This window comes from Grus americana, chromosome 11, assembly GCF_028858705.1.
Source record: "Grus americana isolate bGruAme1 chromosome 11, bGruAme1.mat, whole genome shotgun sequence".
Taxonomy (NCBI): domain Eukaryota; kingdom Metazoa; phylum Chordata; class Aves; order Gruiformes; family Gruidae; genus Grus; species Grus americana.
This window is the reverse complement of record NC_072862.1, coordinates 8,938,905-8,958,646: the sequence shown is the minus strand read 5'-3', so window position 1 is coordinate 8,958,646 and position 19,742 is coordinate 8,938,905. Positions and strand designations below refer to the sequence as shown.

Here is a 19,742-nt window from a genome sequence, read left to right as displayed (position 1 = left end):
GCTGGTTCCCTTCATATAAATATTTGGGACAGCTGAGGGAGAGGATGAAAAGGGCATGAGCACACATATGCATCTGTATGTGTGTGGATCTCAGCCACCTAGGTGGTGCTTGTGGTTTGTTCATTCTGTCTTGTGAGATTTATTTTGTCAGGCAAGTCCTGTGAGGACTTCAGGGTGTGCTTGAAGGCTCCAAGCATAACAATGTCACAATATAGATGGTTTTTGCATGCATCCCAGTGACAGACCTGCAGAGATACTGGGACTAGTTTTGGTGGACTCAGTATGACTTAACACTCTACAGCTGCCTCAGTTCCTCTGGGGATTTAGGACCAATTATTTGCACAGCTGGAGGGTCAGTAAGAAGGGGAAAGGACTTACTGTGTCAGTGGCCACAAGGCCATATTCCCTTTGAAGTCCTCTGAGGTGGCTTTTCCTGGCAATGCTTCCTTCTTACCAGTGTCATGGAGCAAGACAAAAACCAAGGAGTTGTCTGCTGGGCTACAGCCAGGGTTCAAAATTTGTCTATCCTAGTGCATCAAATGGCTTATCGACACGTAAATGGTGCTACACGTGCATGCCTACCACCCACTCCTGAAGTAAAGACCCTACTAATGTCCCTGTTCCAAGGTGGGGTGGTGTCCGCAGGTCACCACAGGTAGGTGAGCGTTGAACGTGTAGGGTACGGCCATCCAGATGGGGCTGCAGAGCACCTCCAGAGCCAGGTGCTAAACTCTGCCACAGAGGGAAGGGACCCAAAAACCCAGCATTGCAGGTGAATGTGCTCCAGGCTCCGTAACTATCCCAGCCCCCTTTGGGACTCAACACCCCCTTCACACGCTGTTCCCAGAGGTCCCCTCCTCCTCCCATGTGTCCAGGGAGTGTCTCCTGGCTCTTGGGCACTGGAAGATGGTTTAGTTTAATGGTTCATTATGTCAGGCATGACTTTTTTCCAATATTTGCCCATCTTTTGCTTGTGAGTGGTGAACATTTGTCCGTATTCCCTAGGGTAGCAACAGGTTGCTGTGCTTGGGGGTAAAGGACATCAGCTCTTCTGCTTCTCTCTCAAATGACTGAAACCCAGGCTAGCAGGAGTCATTTTTGGTTTGACTTGGCCAATGGGAGGGAGTGACTGCAACAGCTCTCAGAAAACTTCCAACCTAACATGCTTTCCATCAAACCAACCTGCTTTTTAATTTCAGCGAGGTGTCTGCCCCGTGCCACGTGTTTGTATGTTCCCCACAGGCTGCTGCGATCGGCTGCTTTGGGAGAAGTTAAAACAGAAACTGAGGCCTTTTGGTGGAAAGTAAGCGTCATGCAAGGCTGAGTCCCGTGTAACGACAGGGGCTGTACCAGAGCAGACCATCAATTAGATGTCCGGAGACAAATCACAGGACACAGAGAGTAGATAATGGTGGAAAGAACTGTGGAGGTGACAGCAGAAATGTCCTGGGGAATATACAGTCTGGTCCCACCGTGACCTTTGGGAGCAAATCAGGAAACCATCTTCTTAATTAATAAACTGTAAAAACACCCATGAGAAAAGAAAATGCCTTTATTCTGAGAGGTGGGGGCTCTTACATCTCAGCTTGTAATTTATTTTTTTTCTAAGGCAGACATAAAAAGACTCCATAATTTATTCTTAGGACATCTGAATAGTTATTTATTGAGAAGCCACAGTTCTCACACTTTTACAACTGTCGGCTTGTATAAGGCAAAAAAAGCAAGATGGATCACTATTTTACACAGAAAGTAAAAGCTCTGGAGGAGGGACTGATGGACATGCAGTTACTGGTCAAAATGCAATGTACATGACATATATAAAAACCATTGTGAAACAGAGGAATTGTAAATTATGGTTACAATCTACCGAAATAAATATTCAATATATTATTATAAACACATTTGTATAGTCTAAGATTGTAATTAAAGTTGTCTTTGTACATACATGGTTATCTGAAATTTAAACAAAAATGTAACATTTAGAGGAGCAAACGTCAACATAAAACAACTGCTTTGGACTTGTAATGTGGCATGATATATCCATAATGATAGGATTAATCTGGTGTGGCAATTAGAATGACTAATCCTTTGGGATGTAGCCTCTATGGAGTTAACTGCATATTGAAGGGAAGAGCCTGGTACATTAACAAGGATGCAGAATGATTCAAACGGCTGTCTGGGTTTGTTTGTTTTCTGGTTTTTAAATGAACAGAGAGAACAAAAAAATCATTTGTAATTGCCTCGTTCTTCTTTTAAAAACAAAGCTGTTTTTTTATTAATTTTAAGCAGTTGGCATCCACAGAAGAGAAACAAAGAAATGAAAGGACTCGATTCACTCATCTTCACAACAATTTACCATCAATGTATATACAGTACATTAATGAAGCATTGTTTAAACTTTAATTATAACAGGGACACACCTAGCATGTTTTCTATGTAGTTTTTCCATTAACAGTATTAAACGATGGTGCTCCATATTGCTTATGAACATATAGATATGAAATTAGGAAACCAATGAATCAAAGAGAGGTGCTAATCTTATTACCACACAGCTAACATGGCATTTGTATTGGTAAACTTCTCATGGGCATTTAGAGCTGACATAAAAATTCCTAATGTGGCTAACTGAGTTACAGACGAGGTACATGCATGGATACCAGGCGACCCCCAGCCGGTCCTCCGGGCCAGCTTCCCTAGTCGTCCTCTTCATCTTCCTCATCGCTGTCCTTCATGGTGATCCCCTGGAGCCCTCCGCCTTCGCTGACCGATGCCGTGGCCTCCTCTACCGTCAGCCGGTTCCGGATGGTCTCGTAGGTTTTGCTGTTTAAGGTGGAATCCAGCACGCCTTGCAGTCGGAAATCCCGGTACGTTTTCTGAAGCAGGGAGAGACACGGAGGAAGGAAGAGACAGCACAGAGGTCAGGGCCGGCACCGCTCCCCTGCTTTGCTGCAGGAGCGAGCCCGTGCCCCCATGCCCGGGGTTTGAGCCCACTCAGGGAAGAGGCTGGGATGCCGGGGAAATCCCAGCCCCAGGGACGTTTTGCATTGCCCGGGGCAGCGCAGAGGCAATGGCAGAGGTCCCTTTAGGGTGCCTTGAGCAACAAATTACGGCTCTGCGACTCCAGCCCTGCCTTCGCAGGGCCCGCAGCGTGCCCGGGCTGTGTGGCTGCCTGCAGGCTTCAACGTAGGGCTGGACTGGGGGCTGCTCAGGGGAGCTTCACGTGTGGTAGGCTGGGGTCTGGAAAGACAGCGAAGCGACAGAGGAGGGCTCTGCTCCAACTAACCTCACTGGTTTCTGGATGCATTCCTCTGCCTGTAATGTCCGTTATTGTTCTCCATGCAGCAGAATGCTTATTGCCTATAACTGCAGATGTGATTACATGTTCCCGGAATACTCTGTATTAAATAATCCTACCCACAGTATTGGGATTAAATAAGCTAAGTCCAGGATACCAGGGAAAATTGTTGAGGTATAAGCATAAGCACAGGGCATGTGTTTCTTAAATCTCTCTTTCTTCACCTAATTTTGAAACTGGGGTTGTATTTCCAGAGTTAGCTATATTTCCCTTGTTATTATGATTAACATCTCTCATTTAAATTTATGTTTAAAAACTTCTTGACTCTGTGAGATATAACTCTGGCCTCGTAGTTCATTTAATTCTGTTCTGTGCTCTGCGTGGAAACTATTTACTGTTCTGCTAAAAGTCCTTGGATTTGTTGTCGCTGATTCTGAATGTAATATTGGTATAAATAAAGCACAAGAAAGAAAGCTTTCCTCAGCTAGCTGACAAGTAGAAATAATTTGTCTGTGCCTGTTGTTTTCACTTATGAAAAGCACATTTAATACATTTCAGTTTTAATTTATTCATGCCTTCAATGTGTTCACTGCACACAAGACCATAAACATTATAAAATACTAGACCAAAAAGCATTAGATAGAACCTAAAATGATCAAAAATATATTTACCCCCTTCTGTGATCTTATTATTTCATGTAAACCACTGCGATTTCACACTGAAATAATTATCATTAGTCCACGGCACGCACACACACACATATACACATACACGTGCACTCAAGGAAAAAAAATGTTACTTTCAGGGTATGTTATCTCACCTTTGTGATCTCTTAGAGTTGATTATATACACCCATTGTAAAAGAAACAACTTCAATTAACTATGAGAACAATCCTCATTTGCATTCTGACGATAATCACAAGCCATAGCTGGGCTTAAATGTTTCTAGCAAAACACTGTGTAAAAACTTTTGGTTTGATTTAACCCATTTTAACACTGGAGTTCATTGGTGTGATCAACATGTTTGTCCACAAAAAGGCTAATTTTGGTGCACTTACTGTACAGGTAGGGTCGAATAGCAATAGAGTTTTGCTTTTTTTCATGCAACCAGTTACCTTGTTCTTATTTGCACACCTGTATTTTGCATCTATGTGCATTTCAAGTTCCTGTTTACCCTTCGCTATGTGCCATACACACAACTATCTTAATTTTTAAGAATTTTAATGAATGGCTTAATTTGTTTGCCAGCGACAGTTTGCCTGGGAGAACATGCCACGCACATGCAGGCATACACACGCGCTCCTTCCGACAGCAAGATGGTATCAAAAACACATCAGATGATTGATTACCTTTACTATCCTAATGAGAGTTTTCAGTTGGTAAATGTGAAGCTGCAGGTCCATGCGGTCTGTCAGCCAGGTGCAGACAACATTCATCGAGCTGGTGTACCATTGCTGCAAGAGAGACAGGACTTCTCCAACAACCACGTTAGGGCTGCGTGCTGTGCCCTGAACAACACAGTCAGCACCGACCTTTCCCACCAGCCAGCCTGTTCACAGGATATGACAGACTTAGAGGGGGAGACGGGCACCCTCTTTCACACAGAATTTCCATGCATGAGCCTTTAAATTTTAATAACAACAACAACAAACTTATTAGGAGGGGGTAATGGCCACCAGCAGCGCCGCAAGGCTTTTGTAATCTGATTTTGCCATTGACGGGACTGGCCAGCAGTGGTATGCATTTGGCCCAATCTGTTTTTTAACCCATCCCAGTCCTGCCTTTAAGCGTGTCAGACACACACTCAAGCTACTTACCATCTTGAAATTCAACCATAACCAGCCACGGGGCGAGTCAGGTTCCCTGGCGGCGAGCGGAGGGGAGGCTCGTGCAGGGCAGGGTTTGGCTGCGGGTGAGGATGCTGGTGCGAGCACCTACGGGCACCTGCCCGGGCAATGCTTTGGTTTCACCCTCACAATTATGAAAGATGGAAAAGCAGCAAGGAAATGAGCTTGTTTCAAGCTGCTGAATTCACAGGGCCCCTCCAGGGGCTGAAATTTTGCTGCCTGTCTGTGAAAAAGGCTTGCAGCTGCGTGGCAGCAGCCTGCGAGCCCTGCAGTGCAGGAAGTCTCCGGTGGGCTGTGGATCAGCGCCCCGCTCACGCAGGGCTGGCATTGCACGTCTGACGCCACACAGACGAGCAGCGAGCCCTCGAGAAAAGGAAAAGCTGGGGCTGGGGGGGGGGGTGCTGATCACAAAACCCTCCCCACTGCACTCAGCACAACGATTGATTACAAAGCGGTCTGCGTACAGAAACCCATCGCGTCTCGGTCTGCACAGTCACACCCTTCCCTCGCAATCTCTTACACACACAGAGCAAAACCTATACTGCAGACCAGCTGCAATTAATCTAGAACCAGTTAAAGATTAAACAAACCCCACCAGACCAGTTCATAAAAATCCTGATCACCACCCAGGTTAGTCTGAAACGCACCTGGCCTAAAACCTTGCGCCAGTCTAACGCGGGTGTTATTGCCTCCCTTCGCTGCACCTTCGGGTGGGGGTCTCTCTCAGAAACATGCCCTCTCCCCTCCCGCTGCTGAAGCTGCCAGCGCGGCCGGTGAACGGAGACAACTGGATAATCGGCAACTGCAAAACTGAAGCCGGTGACTTGTTACCCTCCACCCTTCAACACCAACTGAGATGCCAGCGCCTGCCTGCGAGCAGAGTGCGGGTGGCACTGCTGGACGTGCGGCTCCGACACCGTGAGCTGTCACTGAGCAGGGCTTAGCTGGCAGCATGGGGGCCCGCAGACGCTGCTGTCCTGGTGCACCCACAAGCTGGCACAAGGCTCACCAAAGCACACAAATGAGTCCAAGCTAAACCAGCCCGGCTCGACACACGTTATTGAACCATATGGTAATGCACCCAGGAGTTGCTACCCTCCACCTGGAGTAGACCGCAGATGTTAGTCACGCTGCATGGGCAAGAGTTTCCCCCCCACTTTGACGAAGATGATCCTGCACTTCCATTTCTACACCACCTCTTAATAAAATGGAGGAAATGAAGTGATGGAAGAGTCACCAAAGAAATGGCACGTGGTGATCTCTCTTGCTCATGCTTACACCTTGTGCAACTTGTGGCAGAGATTCCTGCTGGCCCGTCATCTCCAGGATGGAGACCTGCAAGAGCTAAGAGCTTGAATGAAACTGAGACAGCCAAGCAGGAGCTCTCTCTGTAACAGGAGTCAAGCTCAGATACTGTTAGCTGTCACCTGAGGTCCTGACATCAGATTGGGGTTGAACTGTGAGTGAAACACCCTGGTTAGCTGGTGTAGGCACGACCAGCACAGTAGACATGAAGGTCTGGTAGGTCTTCATAGCTTCCAACCCCAGACTAGTGTGAGAGCTCAGAGCATCCCTGGATGTCCCCAGAGAGCCCTGGGTGCCTGTGGGTGCAGCGACAACGACCCAGGACAGACGGCAGCCAGCTGGCAGGGGGTGGCACAAAGCGACCGCTGTCACTGGGGGATCTGCCTGCCTTCCCTTGTCACACTGGGGGCCCGCGTGGGCAAAACAGAGAGATCCTTACTGTTTATAATGTTACTTTCCTGCAATCAGCATGCCTAAATGAGTCATGCTCTCGGGTGGCATTAGCTGTGACCCAGGGCTGCGCTGGCACACAGATGCCCAGGTCGCCCAAACACCTCCTTCCGCCACCTCTTTAAATCAAAACCCACAGAGGAACGAAGCGACCGTATGTTACGCACGCCCTCTCCCTTCCACTGCTGCCTCTTGTCTTCCACAAAACGATCTGCCGGGTGTTTATGTCAGCCCTGAAGGAGATGAGAAGTCCCCGGCGGGGAAAGGTCCTGCCGTTCTGCTTGTCCCGTGCCACGCACACCTACACGGCTGTATGGATCCGAAACAGACGTTAGAACCTCTGCCCGGAGGTTATCGGCAAGGTGACTTGGCTGCTGCGAGACCTTCAGACTAAGCAAAATGAAACATTTTTCTGTGTTTCTGCTCGGCACTCCAACACGCTGGATTCTGGGGAGATGCAACCTCCTCCGAGCTGAATGCGAATTGTACCCCTCTCCTCTTGAGCACCGGCTGACAAGGGCTCAGCCAGGCGTATTGCTTGTCTGCGTGAAAGGAGCTCTCTTTCTCAAAGCTTAGTTACTCCAAAGACTTTCTGCTTTATGAGAAAAAGACAAAGTCTAATTCATTGATCTTGATACACAAAACCGTCACGTCACTTCATAGAGCACACACCAACTGCTGAATTTAAGCCCTGCATATTCATAAAAATAAGTTAGCCCATAAATTAAATGTTCCCTTTAGCTATCACTAGTGTTGATGTGCTATAAGACGCACAAGCCCTCTGATTCATGACTAACCTACCAAAGAAGATAACATTTGCATGTGATTATATTATTAAAAAAACAACAACAAAGCCAAATGCTCCGCAATGGAAACGTGATCATTTCAGACAAAAGAGCGCAGCGTGGTCCCGTCGGGACACCGGCCGCCTCGCTCGCCCGGGTGGGCCCACCATTCCCCGAAGGGCAGCAGGGTGCATGCCGGGGACGCGGGGTTCCTCGGGGCTCCAGCTCCAGCCTCACGGCTTGTCCCCATACACGAGGTGCAGAGGGCACAGCCCAAATACTGAACTCTGGGGCCTTGCCAGAGGCATTTCAGGCACATTTCTGCAGCCCCAGCTCAGCTGTGGCGCAGGCACACCGAAGTAACTAGTACAAATACATTTTCTCAAAACTCCTCACATCTGGTTGTAAAGAATGAGTAGACCTCATTGCTGCTCCCAGGTCCATGGACCCCAACCCCACGTATCTCGCTGTGCACACAGGCATTACTGATGCTGGCTGGCGTCCCTGTCCGTCAGTTAGAGCACAATTTACAGTCACTCTGGGGGCACAAGGTGAGGGATGGCTGTGGAGGGAGCATCCTGGTGGATGCATGGTGGATGCCACACATCCACCGGGACGTCAGCAGGGAAGGGACCAGGGTTCAGGTTAGTTTTCCTGTTCCTCTTCTGTCTTTCACAGCAACCATCACTGCTGGGTGCTAGCCCGGGTAGATGAGGTGGGCCATGGGCTGGCTGGGATGCTCCTGGACTGGCATTAGAGGAGCTGGAGCACACCAAGGGGTGGGCTTCCACGGCTGCCCATCCAACCAGCTTGAGCAATGAGCTTCCTCGTCCCCCCCCCGCTTTTTTTTTTTTTTTTGAATGCAAAAGTATGATCAATAAGTTGCTGAAATAGCAAGTTTGTCTCTGAATACATAAATTGCAAAAATTGATATGAATAAATCTGCAAGTAACACACTGAGTGTGGCACATTTTATCAAAAAAAGCGCCCTGTGCTGGGCTCCTGCGCTTTCTGGGAGGTGGTGTCATTACACATACCCAGGAACATCTGCAAACCCCCGTCTTCTTTGGTGTGAGCTGAATGGAAGCATGACCTCCTGTTCCTTGCCATGAACCTTGAGTTCACACTCATATTTTACATGTTACAGGAAGCCACAGCTCACCCCAGGGGTGCTGCAAACAGAATCTCGTAAGCCAGATGCAACACTGCTTCTTAAGGCACCTGAAGGAGCTGTATTCTTCATTCAAAAGCTTACATACTAGTAGCTTAAGGTCACTTCAGCTTTTGTAAAGAGTGGGACAAAACCAGGAATGCTTATAGGGCTGGGTTGTCAGCAGGGTAGCAGAGGGATTACAAGGAACCTGTGACTCTGCCTCTTTCTGCCTTTACTGGTAGTTTTTTTGTGTGTGAACAAGTGCCATACAACAGATTGAGGCTGGTATAAAGGCCTGGGACTGTGCAAGAGCACCCCGCTGAGCCTCAGCTGTGCTTGCAATTAGCAATAGGCATGAAATGATTATTGTTGTGGTGGCTGATGGCAATCTGAAGTGACAAGTTTTATGGGGGAAGTTGTAGTAGGGATGTTCAGCAAGTTTCTGCAAACCATTAATCGAAGGCTGCAGCACAGTTTAGTCAAAGCTATTTTATGTCATTCCAAAGGTCTCACAAGGATGCTGAAAGAATATTTTTCTGCTCTCAGTGCCTTGGAATGGAGTTTTTCTAGGTCAGGGATTCTTTACTGCCCTATTTAGTGTCAAAAATACCCATTTGCCTCAAATTAGCAGAAAGCTTGTAGTTAAGGGCTAGAGATTAGGCATACAAAATTACTCAGCAGGTGACTGCTGGGTGGATTTGGGGGTTGAGAAGTCTTTAAAACTGACTACAAGACATTATATACTTCTGACAAAAGAACATAGTAATCCTACCTGCTTGCTTTAACCACTGTTGTTTGTCTATTATTATGTGCTTTAATGCTCGTAAGAGCAAAACTACTGGTGATACTACTCAATTACCATAGTAACTCTCCCCTATGACCTCTCATTTCAGTACTCGCTTTCCAACCAGAACCAATCCAAGCAGGCCAAATCTATTTAAAACTGTGACACACACTGCACAAGGAGGCTCCGAACGCCGGCTGGCTCCCTCTCTTTGTCTGGGACACAGACTTGTTTTGAAATGCTGAAAAGCAGCTTTGAAATGAACCCTTGAATTCAAGGTGTTTCCAAGGTGAGGGACTGGATGTCGGGCGGCTGCCTCTGCAGCATCCCCGAGCCGGCCAGCGTGGAGCGAGGGGACCACGGAGGTGGGAAGGGAGAGAGGAACGTGCTGACCACGAGTCTTATTTCCCAAAGGAAAAGTGAACCTGGTCTCGGGCAACAGCCCTCTCTCAAAGTGACCTGATCAGCCAGGAAAAAAAAATTAATTAAAAAATTACCGACTCTGTATCTGGTGTTTGCATCCCCGTCCAATGGGCCAGAAGCTCAGCTGGTGTAAAGCACAGCGGGGCTGCGCTGATTTACAACTGCTGACAGTACGTGACAGCTGACAGAGCCCTGTCCATCCCCATCCTGGGCGGCTCTGAGATCAAATTCGGTATTCGGCGTTGTCACACGCATTCACGGCAGCCACCTCCCCTTGGCAGGTGTTGTCTCCGCAGGGAAGGCAGGGATGCGGCCACCGCAGCAGGACCGTGCTTTCCAGGGACCAGCGCTGCGCACACAGCTGCCTGCGGTGCGTGAAGACCGGCTCGGTGAATGGGAGCAGGAGCTCTTCCGGTGAAGTCTGCCTGCCCAAGGGACCGTGCTCCTGCGTTTGCTCTCGGCATGCCCCATACGCGCACACAGCCAGGTTGGTACACACGATGCTGTCTGCAGGCCTGCAACCCAAAGCCCAGGCTGCTCGACAGCAGTCATGGAGGGACCATTCTTGTCCCGCTGGTCTTCTGTGGTCACCAAGGCGTTCCTCTCCACCTTCTCTCAATGTTTCTTTCACTGTTGATCCAGGCAGTCACTGCCATTATAAAGACTTGGCAAAGACAGTAAGCGTGAAGCATAGAGCCTCATGACCAACGCAGTTTCCTACTCTTTTCCTTAAAAAAAACAAAAGAGGTGTTCCCAGCAAGCCTGAACATAGACGGCAGTGTACACGATCCCACTTTGAGAGCCTCCTCCGAAGGGCAGCTCAGCCAGGATGCTGGATGTGGATGAAAGCAGTGGTGGGATGAAGCATGCCTCCTGCTATTTCTCAGGTCGTGTTTTGGAAACCCAGGTTTTGTCTTGCTGCAGAAAGTGACCTGCTGTCCCCAAGGCTGACCCACAGCTGGGAGGGTGAGGGAAGAGTGGGGACATGGCCTTGGTGACTCAAGCGTGCCTGAAACTCTTGAGCTAAGTGGTGGTGGCCCTGGAGGAGGACGTGGCACAGTCAAGGTGGGTGAAGAGCCATGGTCCCTCAGGTGCACACATAGCTCTGGTCCCCAGTGTCGATGAGGAGACGGGGATGGACCTTCTGCCATATGATGAGGAAGGAAGAGGCACATCTTTCCCCTGCAAGCACACGTTTTCTGGATGGCAAGTGGAGACGTGCCGCACAGCAATCCTCATCCCACGCGTTCATCAACTCTTCTCGCTACTCAACAAAAACCCATCCTCTGCGCTGGGTATCACTCCACGGTCTCCCGCTTATGGGCTCCCCCTCCCCAGCCGTTCACCGGGGAACCAGAAGAGCCATCCAAAGGCAGATCAGCATTTTCAGCTACGAAACCCCCTCCAGCACGGAGGGCCAAACCTGCAGCAGGGTCAGGGGCTCGGCCCCCCCAGGCAAAGAGCATCTGGCTCGGTCGCGTCCGGCCATGGCCGCGGGTGGCATCAATAATAACCCAGTGACTCTTTCGATTTACACCTGCCAAGGATTTGACCCGTTACCCCAAGCCTGGCAGGGGCCAAGGCTCAGGGAACCGAGTATTGCATCTCTGTGAGTGCCTGGGTTTTCCAGAAGCAGAGAAATCGGTGTGACTTCGCCCACATTATAGAAATGAAGTTTAGTGGCTGAGCATCTAAGAGCACACAGCTAACCAGAAAATAAGCAATGAGTTAATATCACAGGCATTGATCAGCTAGTCTTACAATTAATGCTTCCAATAAAAAAAAAAAAAAGAGCTCCCCCTTTTTATTCAACAGAATAAGAAATTAAACACTTGTGGGCTCATTCTAAAGAATGAATGAAATTGAATAAGCTACCTAGCACTTGAGATTCCCAGCGAGTGCTTGAATAGAGCAAACCTCCTGAGTTGAATGGATTGCCTTTTGGGACCAATTTGTCTCTTTTCACTCTTTATTCCTCCTTCTTTGCTGACAGATGTACAAAGGCGGAACTGCGCTGTGCAGCTTAGCTACATGCACCCACAGCAGCTGTCACTTTTGTCGAGCAAGTTAATCAAGCAAATGCCACCATATCCCACTTTCTATAAGGAACAACATGTTATAGACAGTAGTCTTGGGAGACGGGGAGGGAGGGAGAGAGACTTTATTTTAACTTTGAGTAGCTGGTATTTTTTTTTCGCCTCTGTGTGTAAAAAAAAAAAAGCAAAAAAAAAAAAAAGCAGCCAAACCCGGTAGCACAAGCTGACACTTTTGTTTTCTCGTAGAACAAATATTTAATATGATTTTTAACTCTAATTTGTACTAGAGGGAGAGCTGTCCGGTTTTAATTAAATTTAAGGGACTTAAGGGACACATTTCAAAAAGAAATGGAAGCTTTTTGTTTGCATTAACGCTTGTTGATGATAATATATTGATTGTCAATTGCTAAGCCCAAAAGATTAGTGTAGTAAATACTATTATCTGAATGCCACAAGTGAAGTGCTAGCTTCCCGTCCCTGCTTTTCCCTTTGTGAGGCAGTTTGAATCACTGGTTGTTATTTATACATTTTCTTTGATAAAACCAACTTGTGTGGCTGATTTTTTTTAAACCCTGCCTCATTAAGTACATAATAGCATTTACGTGTGGGGCTTTCTGCTTTTTAGCCTTTCAAGCTTAAGCTTATATTCCTCTCTCACAACCATGTTTCAAAACTTGGGATGTTCACAAACAATTGGATACACACCAATATTGTATATATCAGATGCTCTCTTGCTATTGCCAAAGATTAGAAAATAGCAGAACATTATCCGCAAAGAGTAAATAAATAGTTATCGTCCTACTAGGCTCCCGCACACCGGATAACAACACTGTCCGATCATTAGGTAGCTTTTCTATCGCACATGATTCTTTAAGTGCGTATCCTCTCGTTAGGCACGCAAAAGTCGACATCAAAAGTAGGTCTGTTGGCATAGCTCTATGGAGCACACACCAGCAAAGCACCACGAGGGCTACAGGCAGCCCTCGGTTTGTTATTAGAAAGGTAATTCCCCCCCAGATTCATACACTTTTGAAAGTATCTTCTCTTTCAGAAAATAAATCTAAGTTTTGGTAACAGATTGGAGTGTGCTAATTTAACTTCTCTGCAGGGTCTTCGGCTCGGTACGTTCAGAAACGGAGCGCAGAAATCAGAAGTGTTTGGGATGTGTGAACTCTTTGCCAAACTCCGGACGCTACGCTTGCACCTTGCCTGTACGAGCAAATCGTCCGTCGGCCGTGCTCGGCAGGGCTCTGCCTACACCCCGGCAAGCAGTCCTCACAAGAGGCAACATGCCCCTCATTTTCTGAATTAAAGCTCTCAATTAAACTCTACATTAAATTCTAGAAATCTAGTAAAGTGCTAACAATTTAATAAAAATCCCCTGAAACCCCAGGGTCATCTTTTTTTTTTTCCCCCCCCTCTTAAATTTGATTACTTTATTCTACCAAAGCCTTGTGAATCTGTCTGGAGTCTCCCAGGTCACACTCACACTCAGCTATTACTGAAGTAAATGGCTGCACTGTTTTTTTCTGGGATTTTTGGTATCGCTAGAATGCTATCACTGCAAGTACACACAGTGTATTCTTCACCATCCACCCCAGTGCTGTGATTTCTGGATGCCTTTTACTCTATTTTATATTCCCTAACTATGCAATTTCATTCACATTGCCAATGTAACTATACGAGGAAGTTACAAAGTCAAAGGGGCTCGATATTAAAATAATTTGTATTATTATTTAATAAAGTCACGGTCCCAGCGTTGCATAATAGGGTTAAGCTGCTAGCCAGAGCGACTCATCATCTGTCTAGGATGCAAATGGCATCACCGAATTACATTATCTTCCCCCCCCCCTTCTCTTCCCAAAAATAAACCACAAAAAAACTTTAAATCGCATAAGAGCTCTGCCTTCAAACAGGGAAAAGAATTCAGAATGAAAGCTGAAACGCAGACCCAAGCGCATTGAAGTGCCGCACGCTTTTTGCAGTACATATGGTACCTGAGATCACCCACTGTTTGGGGATCTCAGCAACAGGGTGCGCTCAGGCGGGCGCTTCACCCTTAATTGGCTTGAAGTTGGACCCGACGGGGCTCGCCAGGCCGGTGCCACGGGTGTTAATGGGAGGGAGGCGCGGGAGTCCTTGTGGGTGCGTTTTCTGCACGTGCTGGTGGGATTGCACTGCGAGCCAAAGGGCCACGACTCATCCTGCACGCTCCTCGCTGCAAATTTCTCTCCACTCTTAATTTTATCCCTTTTTGAGAAGGAAAAAGAGGATTGACATCTTTCACGGCAAGGTCCCCAGCAAATAAAGATGCCCAAGAAGATCATCTCCAATACTCTCTGCTTTCAACGCTGCAGAAAACCAGTTAACACCTACACGAGTTTTGTGCAGCTGCAACTCCACACGCCGCGGTGGGTGAAGGTTTGTTTACTCTGCCTGTCAGTGGCTTTGCAGGCAATCCGTGCGCTCTCATCACACAAACAAAGGTTTCCCACCGCAGGTACACAGCCAGACAGAGACAGAAAGGGACCTGCAGACTTTGCTGCACCTTCTCTGGAGGAGGAACAACTCCGCTGCTGGGGATACAACGGCTTGCACTTACTCAGGCATTTCCAAACTGTACGTCAGCTAGCCAGACGTTAAAAATCTCTGCCTAGGCAAAAGCCACGTACTCACATCCCTGGCAGAGGTGAGGGCAGGGCAGCTCTGGGGACGAGCCCCAGGCAGGACACGCCAATGCCCCCCCCTCCCCTGGGGAGGATCGCACTGAAAGGGCTCACCTCCTCCTACAGCCGGGGATGCCCCGGTCCCAGCGCACCAGGGTTTGCTGCGAGCAAACACCTACACCAGCCTGCTCGCTGACCGTCTCCGAATAAAGCCCAGCCGCGTGCTGCTACACTCGCTCTGCGGAGGGCAAACCCTCGCACCACGTGTTGGTCAGGGCTGGATGCAGGGCAGCAGGGGAGGAAACTGTGAGGGAGACCTGCGTGGGAACAGCTATTTATCTGTGGCAGGGTGCAGGGGGATGCGGTAGCCGATGCTCACAGTTTTTCCAGGAAGGAAGCCCGCTGATATCGGTCCTGGCAGCACCTCTAACTTCTCTCTCATTCACAACATCCTCTAACCAGGGACACCCTGTGCTTAAACCTGCAGGTTTGCAGGCTGAGAGCCTCCGTGGGTGCCTCCTTTCCTCTCCGAGACAGGACAGCCCCAACCCTTGGGCACCGCATTATACATCTGGTGATAGGTAAAGCCTGTCCTGGCTACGTGCGTCCTCAAATGAAGACCCTGCCTACACAGGGTGTGCTGGTACGCAGCATCCCACGTACCTGCACGCAGGGCACTGAGCTCTTAACGGTGCCCTGGGTTGGCTCTGGGCCCTCTCTCCCTTTGCTGCAGATACAGCTCAGCAAAGTGCACAGCGTTTGCTGGGAACTGTCAAATAAAACCCCAAAAACCCTGCTGCTTTGCAGGATTTTGCAGACCTTGGTTTTCCTAAATGAAAGAGCTTCTGCATAAAAAAAGATAAAGGCGTGCACAGACGCACACATACACAAAATCACTTCTGTATGGACGCTTGTTCTCAAATACTTTTTTTAACCTATAAAATGTTCTCTGCTTATTTCCATTTTTCAAAAAAGAAATGAAGTTGACACATTAAAATCTAAGCTTCTATATAAAGCAGCTTAGTAAAACACAATATCCACACAATGTGCTGCTTTTTTCTGTCCCGATTCTAAGGCTCTGTTAGTGCAAGGCAGTGGTGGTATAACTTGATGCAAAGCTGCTCGCTAAGATGCAATACAGTAAGGCATGCTATGGAACACTTTAATTGTACTTGTTATCAGATTGAATTGAAAACTGTCACGACGTGGGACTCGATAGACTTTAGCTGGCTCTTTTATAGCCTGCAAATTCAAAAATATAGCTAGATGCTGCCAAGGTATCTCGGTCCTGAGCGCAGGAGGGAGCAGCTCCCCTGGGATCATTCCTGGGGTTACCCGCTGGAGAAAATGCACTCCCTGCCCGAGTCCTGCGAAGCATTTTTGAATGCTGATATCATACATCCAGGGCGAGGTTTAAAGGGGCACCGGGCAAGGAAAGAGCTGCAGATCAAGAGAAATGAAGTGACCTGGGACGGCTAATCTCGCATGCACTGCTGGCTGGCGTGGGCAATGGCAGTGATTGTGTGGGGCTGGATTGCGGGGGGGGAAGAAAAAGAGGGATTGAAGGCACTGCTGGAAATCAGGCAATTTGTCATTGTCCGTGCAGGGGCTGTTGGCTCACCCCTGCGCGCACCGTGAGTTTTTTTGGGCAAAGGCCCTTTGCACAGCCCGGAGGGAGGGAGCAAAGCAAAGCCGCCGGCAGCGGGGGGGCTCGGCTGCGGCAGCTGTGCCCCAGTTGGGCTGGGGGTCAGCCCCGCACATCTGTCTGCACCGGGATGTCCCGGCCCTTCCCACGCTCCTCGCACCCCCAGACTCAGCTGGCACCCGTGCGGGTTGGGGTTCACGGGGAACGCCAGCACCTTCAGGCTCTCCTTCCTGACGACCCACGAGACTGGAGCTCCGATTAGCTAAGGCCTCTTAAACGAAGCTGCAAGGCAGCTTCAGCTCAGAGCGTGCTATGCGACTCGTACGCAGTTCTAAATGTGCTCCCGGTCTGGGAGCAGAGAGGCTGCTTGGAAAAAGGCGCTCTCTGGATTGAGGATGCCTTGCTGCCTGCAATACGGCACGATGGCACCTCTGCCACAAAACCTACCTTGGCTGCTCACGTCTATCGGGAAATAAATGATCTTTCACTCAGTGCCTGCCCTAAACCAAACATCTCTGATGCTCAAAAGAACTGCGTGGATGATGTTAGCAAGCCTATGCTGACCTTAACGTAACAGAGCAATCAGTCTGCCTTCTTAGAATGATTAATGGAAAATCTCCTCTGGAAAAGAAATCAAATTAACTGTCTTCAACCAAATGTCTACTGGAACATGAAAAGCTGTTCCGATAAAGACATTTAGGAGGGAAAAAAACCCCTTACGAGCATGTAAAATCCAGTGACAGATCTAGGACTTTATTAAGACTCTCCGTAAAATAAATTAAATGGACCCTACTTAAATGAGCACTTCAGGAAGGAAACCTTGCTAAGGGGAATACAGGAGAGGCGGGAGGCCACGTGTGAGTGCATGGTTGCTGCCGTGACAAGATCATGTATGGGAGTAAAAAAGGACAAGGTTGGCTCTGAGGAGCGATGTCCGCACTAAGCTCCTCTCTCCGCTCCTGCGCGGCTGTGAGCGGGCACACGGGAGGAAAAAAAGGCTGCGGAAGCATGGTGCATGCTGTGCCCCCTCAGAAAGAGAATCTGTCCCTTCCTAGAAGATATACAGAAAATTGCCATCACAATTTAATTTTTTTCTCCCAGCAAAGGTCCCTGCAGTGGGACTGACTCCAGGTCCAGGTCCGAGTCGTGCCGAGCCAGCCAAGGGCTGCGGCAGCCTCTGCAGCAAAAGCTGCGCTGCTCCGGCTCCTCCAAAGATGCACGGGGAGAAAAAAAGCTGCATTTCCTTGAGATCAATCTGCCTAATTGTCTTCATTTCACAACTCGGGAAGGGAGGGGAAAGGGGAAAAAAAGAAAAGCAAAAAACAACGCAGAAGAAATAGCTCGGTGGAGGCCATATCAGGATGGGAGTGGGAGAGAGTTAGTGCCCTAATGAGCAGTCTAGCTGCGTAGGAGGGAAACAGGTTGTTGTCTGTCTAAGAGAAAGCGGTGAGTGCGGCTGCAAGCAGATATTAGATGGGAGCCCGGCGTGCAGTCTGATATCCGTTCTTCCCCTGATCCTGCAACCCGTTCTCCTGTGAGTAATTCTAACTCACAGTGAGTAGCTCCACTGACTCACGACCAGGCTTTTAGGTTCGAGGAGGGGTAGGAGAAGGGAGGGTGAGAAGGTCTCTCTTTTGGCATTGGATTGTGCCGTGCAAGGCTTACACTCTAGCAAGAAATGCCATGATCCTGCAAGCACGCCTTGAAGGAGCTGCCAAAATTCAAGTGAGTAACCCCACTGAAGGCAAAAGCTTTGATTTTAAGAATAAGCTAATGCCTAAATGTCTGCAGAGGACTTGCTGAATTAACTGATCGAGCTGTCAGTCTGTGTTTTCTAATTTTTTCTGTATACTCAGGTGTGATAGCAGGCTCCAAACCAGTAGGTACTGAAACATCTGCCGAGCTGCCTGTGGATCCCCCAGTAAAGCAGTGAGAACTGCTCAGTCAGGCTCCTGGAAATTTGTACAAGAATTTCACTGAACTCTGAGACTCGCGCAGTGCCCTGCATCCTTACTATCTCCGATACTCAGAGGTCAGTTACCGGTGAGGGTGGCTGCCTTTGGACATACGAGGACAGTCCTGAGCCATGTCCTCAGGCCCGGTGCTCCCGCTGGGCTCTGGGCTGGGGAGAGGCAACCGAACACCCCCCAGCTGTGATATCAGCCTTGAGGTATCTCGGGGGCTTCCTAAAAACCCAGCTGAGCTGAGCCTGAGGGACAGGACCTGGCCTAGATCCCCACCTGAGGGCTTGTGCTGGCCCGAGGGCGGTGGGAAGGAGATGCTGGCTCCTCTAACAGTCGAGCCGTGGCTTCTCCTGCGCTGCCGAGAGAGGACCTGGGGTGACTGTCCCTCTGCACAGGGCAGGGCAAAACCTCGGTCTCCCCCATCACCCGCCCGGACACTGCTGATCCTACTCTGCCATCAAGATAAAAAAAAAAAACACAACCCGCCTCTGTCTTGTTTCAGGAGAAAATACTCCGTCTGGTATCCCGGCTTGGACACAGACCTTTGAGGAAGCCGAACGTACACAGTGACAGTGAAGTGGTAAAACTGCCTTCTGCACCGAGCACGGCGACTGCCGCCACCTCGGCAGCCTGTATCACTGCGTGATTAAGTTCTTACCAGACTTTTTGGTAAAGGCAACCTTCCTGATCTGATAACTGCCAAGGACAAGCCAAATACGCAGGGTCAATCTCTGCACATTTAATCCCCAGAAGGCAGATTAAGTGTATAATTGACCCATATAATCCATGTATCATCTCCAGTGAAATGTTTTCTATGTCCGGTTTAGGCAGACATGAGGCCCATAAGAAAGCGATCAGAGACACAGTATTACCATTGCGGCGGATTTCATCAAAGTTAGAGATGGCTTTTTAATCACTGATCTCAGAGACTGCTAGATTTAAGCAGATGAACTAGCACTAAGCACATCTGTTTTAATCCTTATCTTCTACTCAGGCTGGTGTCTTCAAGAAGTACAAGGAGGAAAAAAATAAATTAATTTTTTTTTAGGTCCTCGCAATCTTAGGAGCTTCTCTTGGTGTTTTGATCTCTCATATCAAAAGCATGTTTTTGTTTTTTTCGGTAAGATATTGAATTAATCATCAGAGAGAAAAATGCCATCTGCGCTATTTAGGGACTGCATCAGGATGCTGGAATTCGCAGGATCTCGGGGAGCTCACTTGACGTTCAGTAGCCTTTTGTGTACGTGCTACTCGCCTGTGGCTGGGGAAGAAATATTCTCGCTATGTTTTACATTAGTGTTTACCAATTTATGAGGAAGAAAGGTTGGCATTCACACTATCTACTAGTCAATCACAGACTTTCTGGATCACATATGTTCTGACGGTTTG

At 48.5% G+C, this 19,742-nt stretch overlaps 1 protein-coding gene across 7 annotated transcripts in view; it reads right to left on the bottom strand.

The window, feature by feature from the left end:
* Positions 1-1,536: 1,536 nt before the first annotated feature.
* Positions 1,537-19,742, bottom strand: part of CADPS (calcium dependent secretion activator) — a 221,161-nt gene continuing 202,955 nt past the window's right edge. For all 7 annotated transcript variants that reach the window (XM_054838539.1, XM_054838544.1, XM_054838540.1 and 4 more), the window contains 2 exons: positions 4,645-4,749; positions 1,537-2,873 (listed from right to left, as the gene is read on the bottom strand). In XM_054838539.1, coding sequence (XP_054694514.1) covers positions 2,694-2,873; positions 4,645-4,749 — 285 coding nt within the window. In that variant the 3' untranslated portion in view covers positions 1,537-2,693. The remainder of the gene's footprint in view (positions 2,874-4,644; positions 4,750-19,742) is intronic.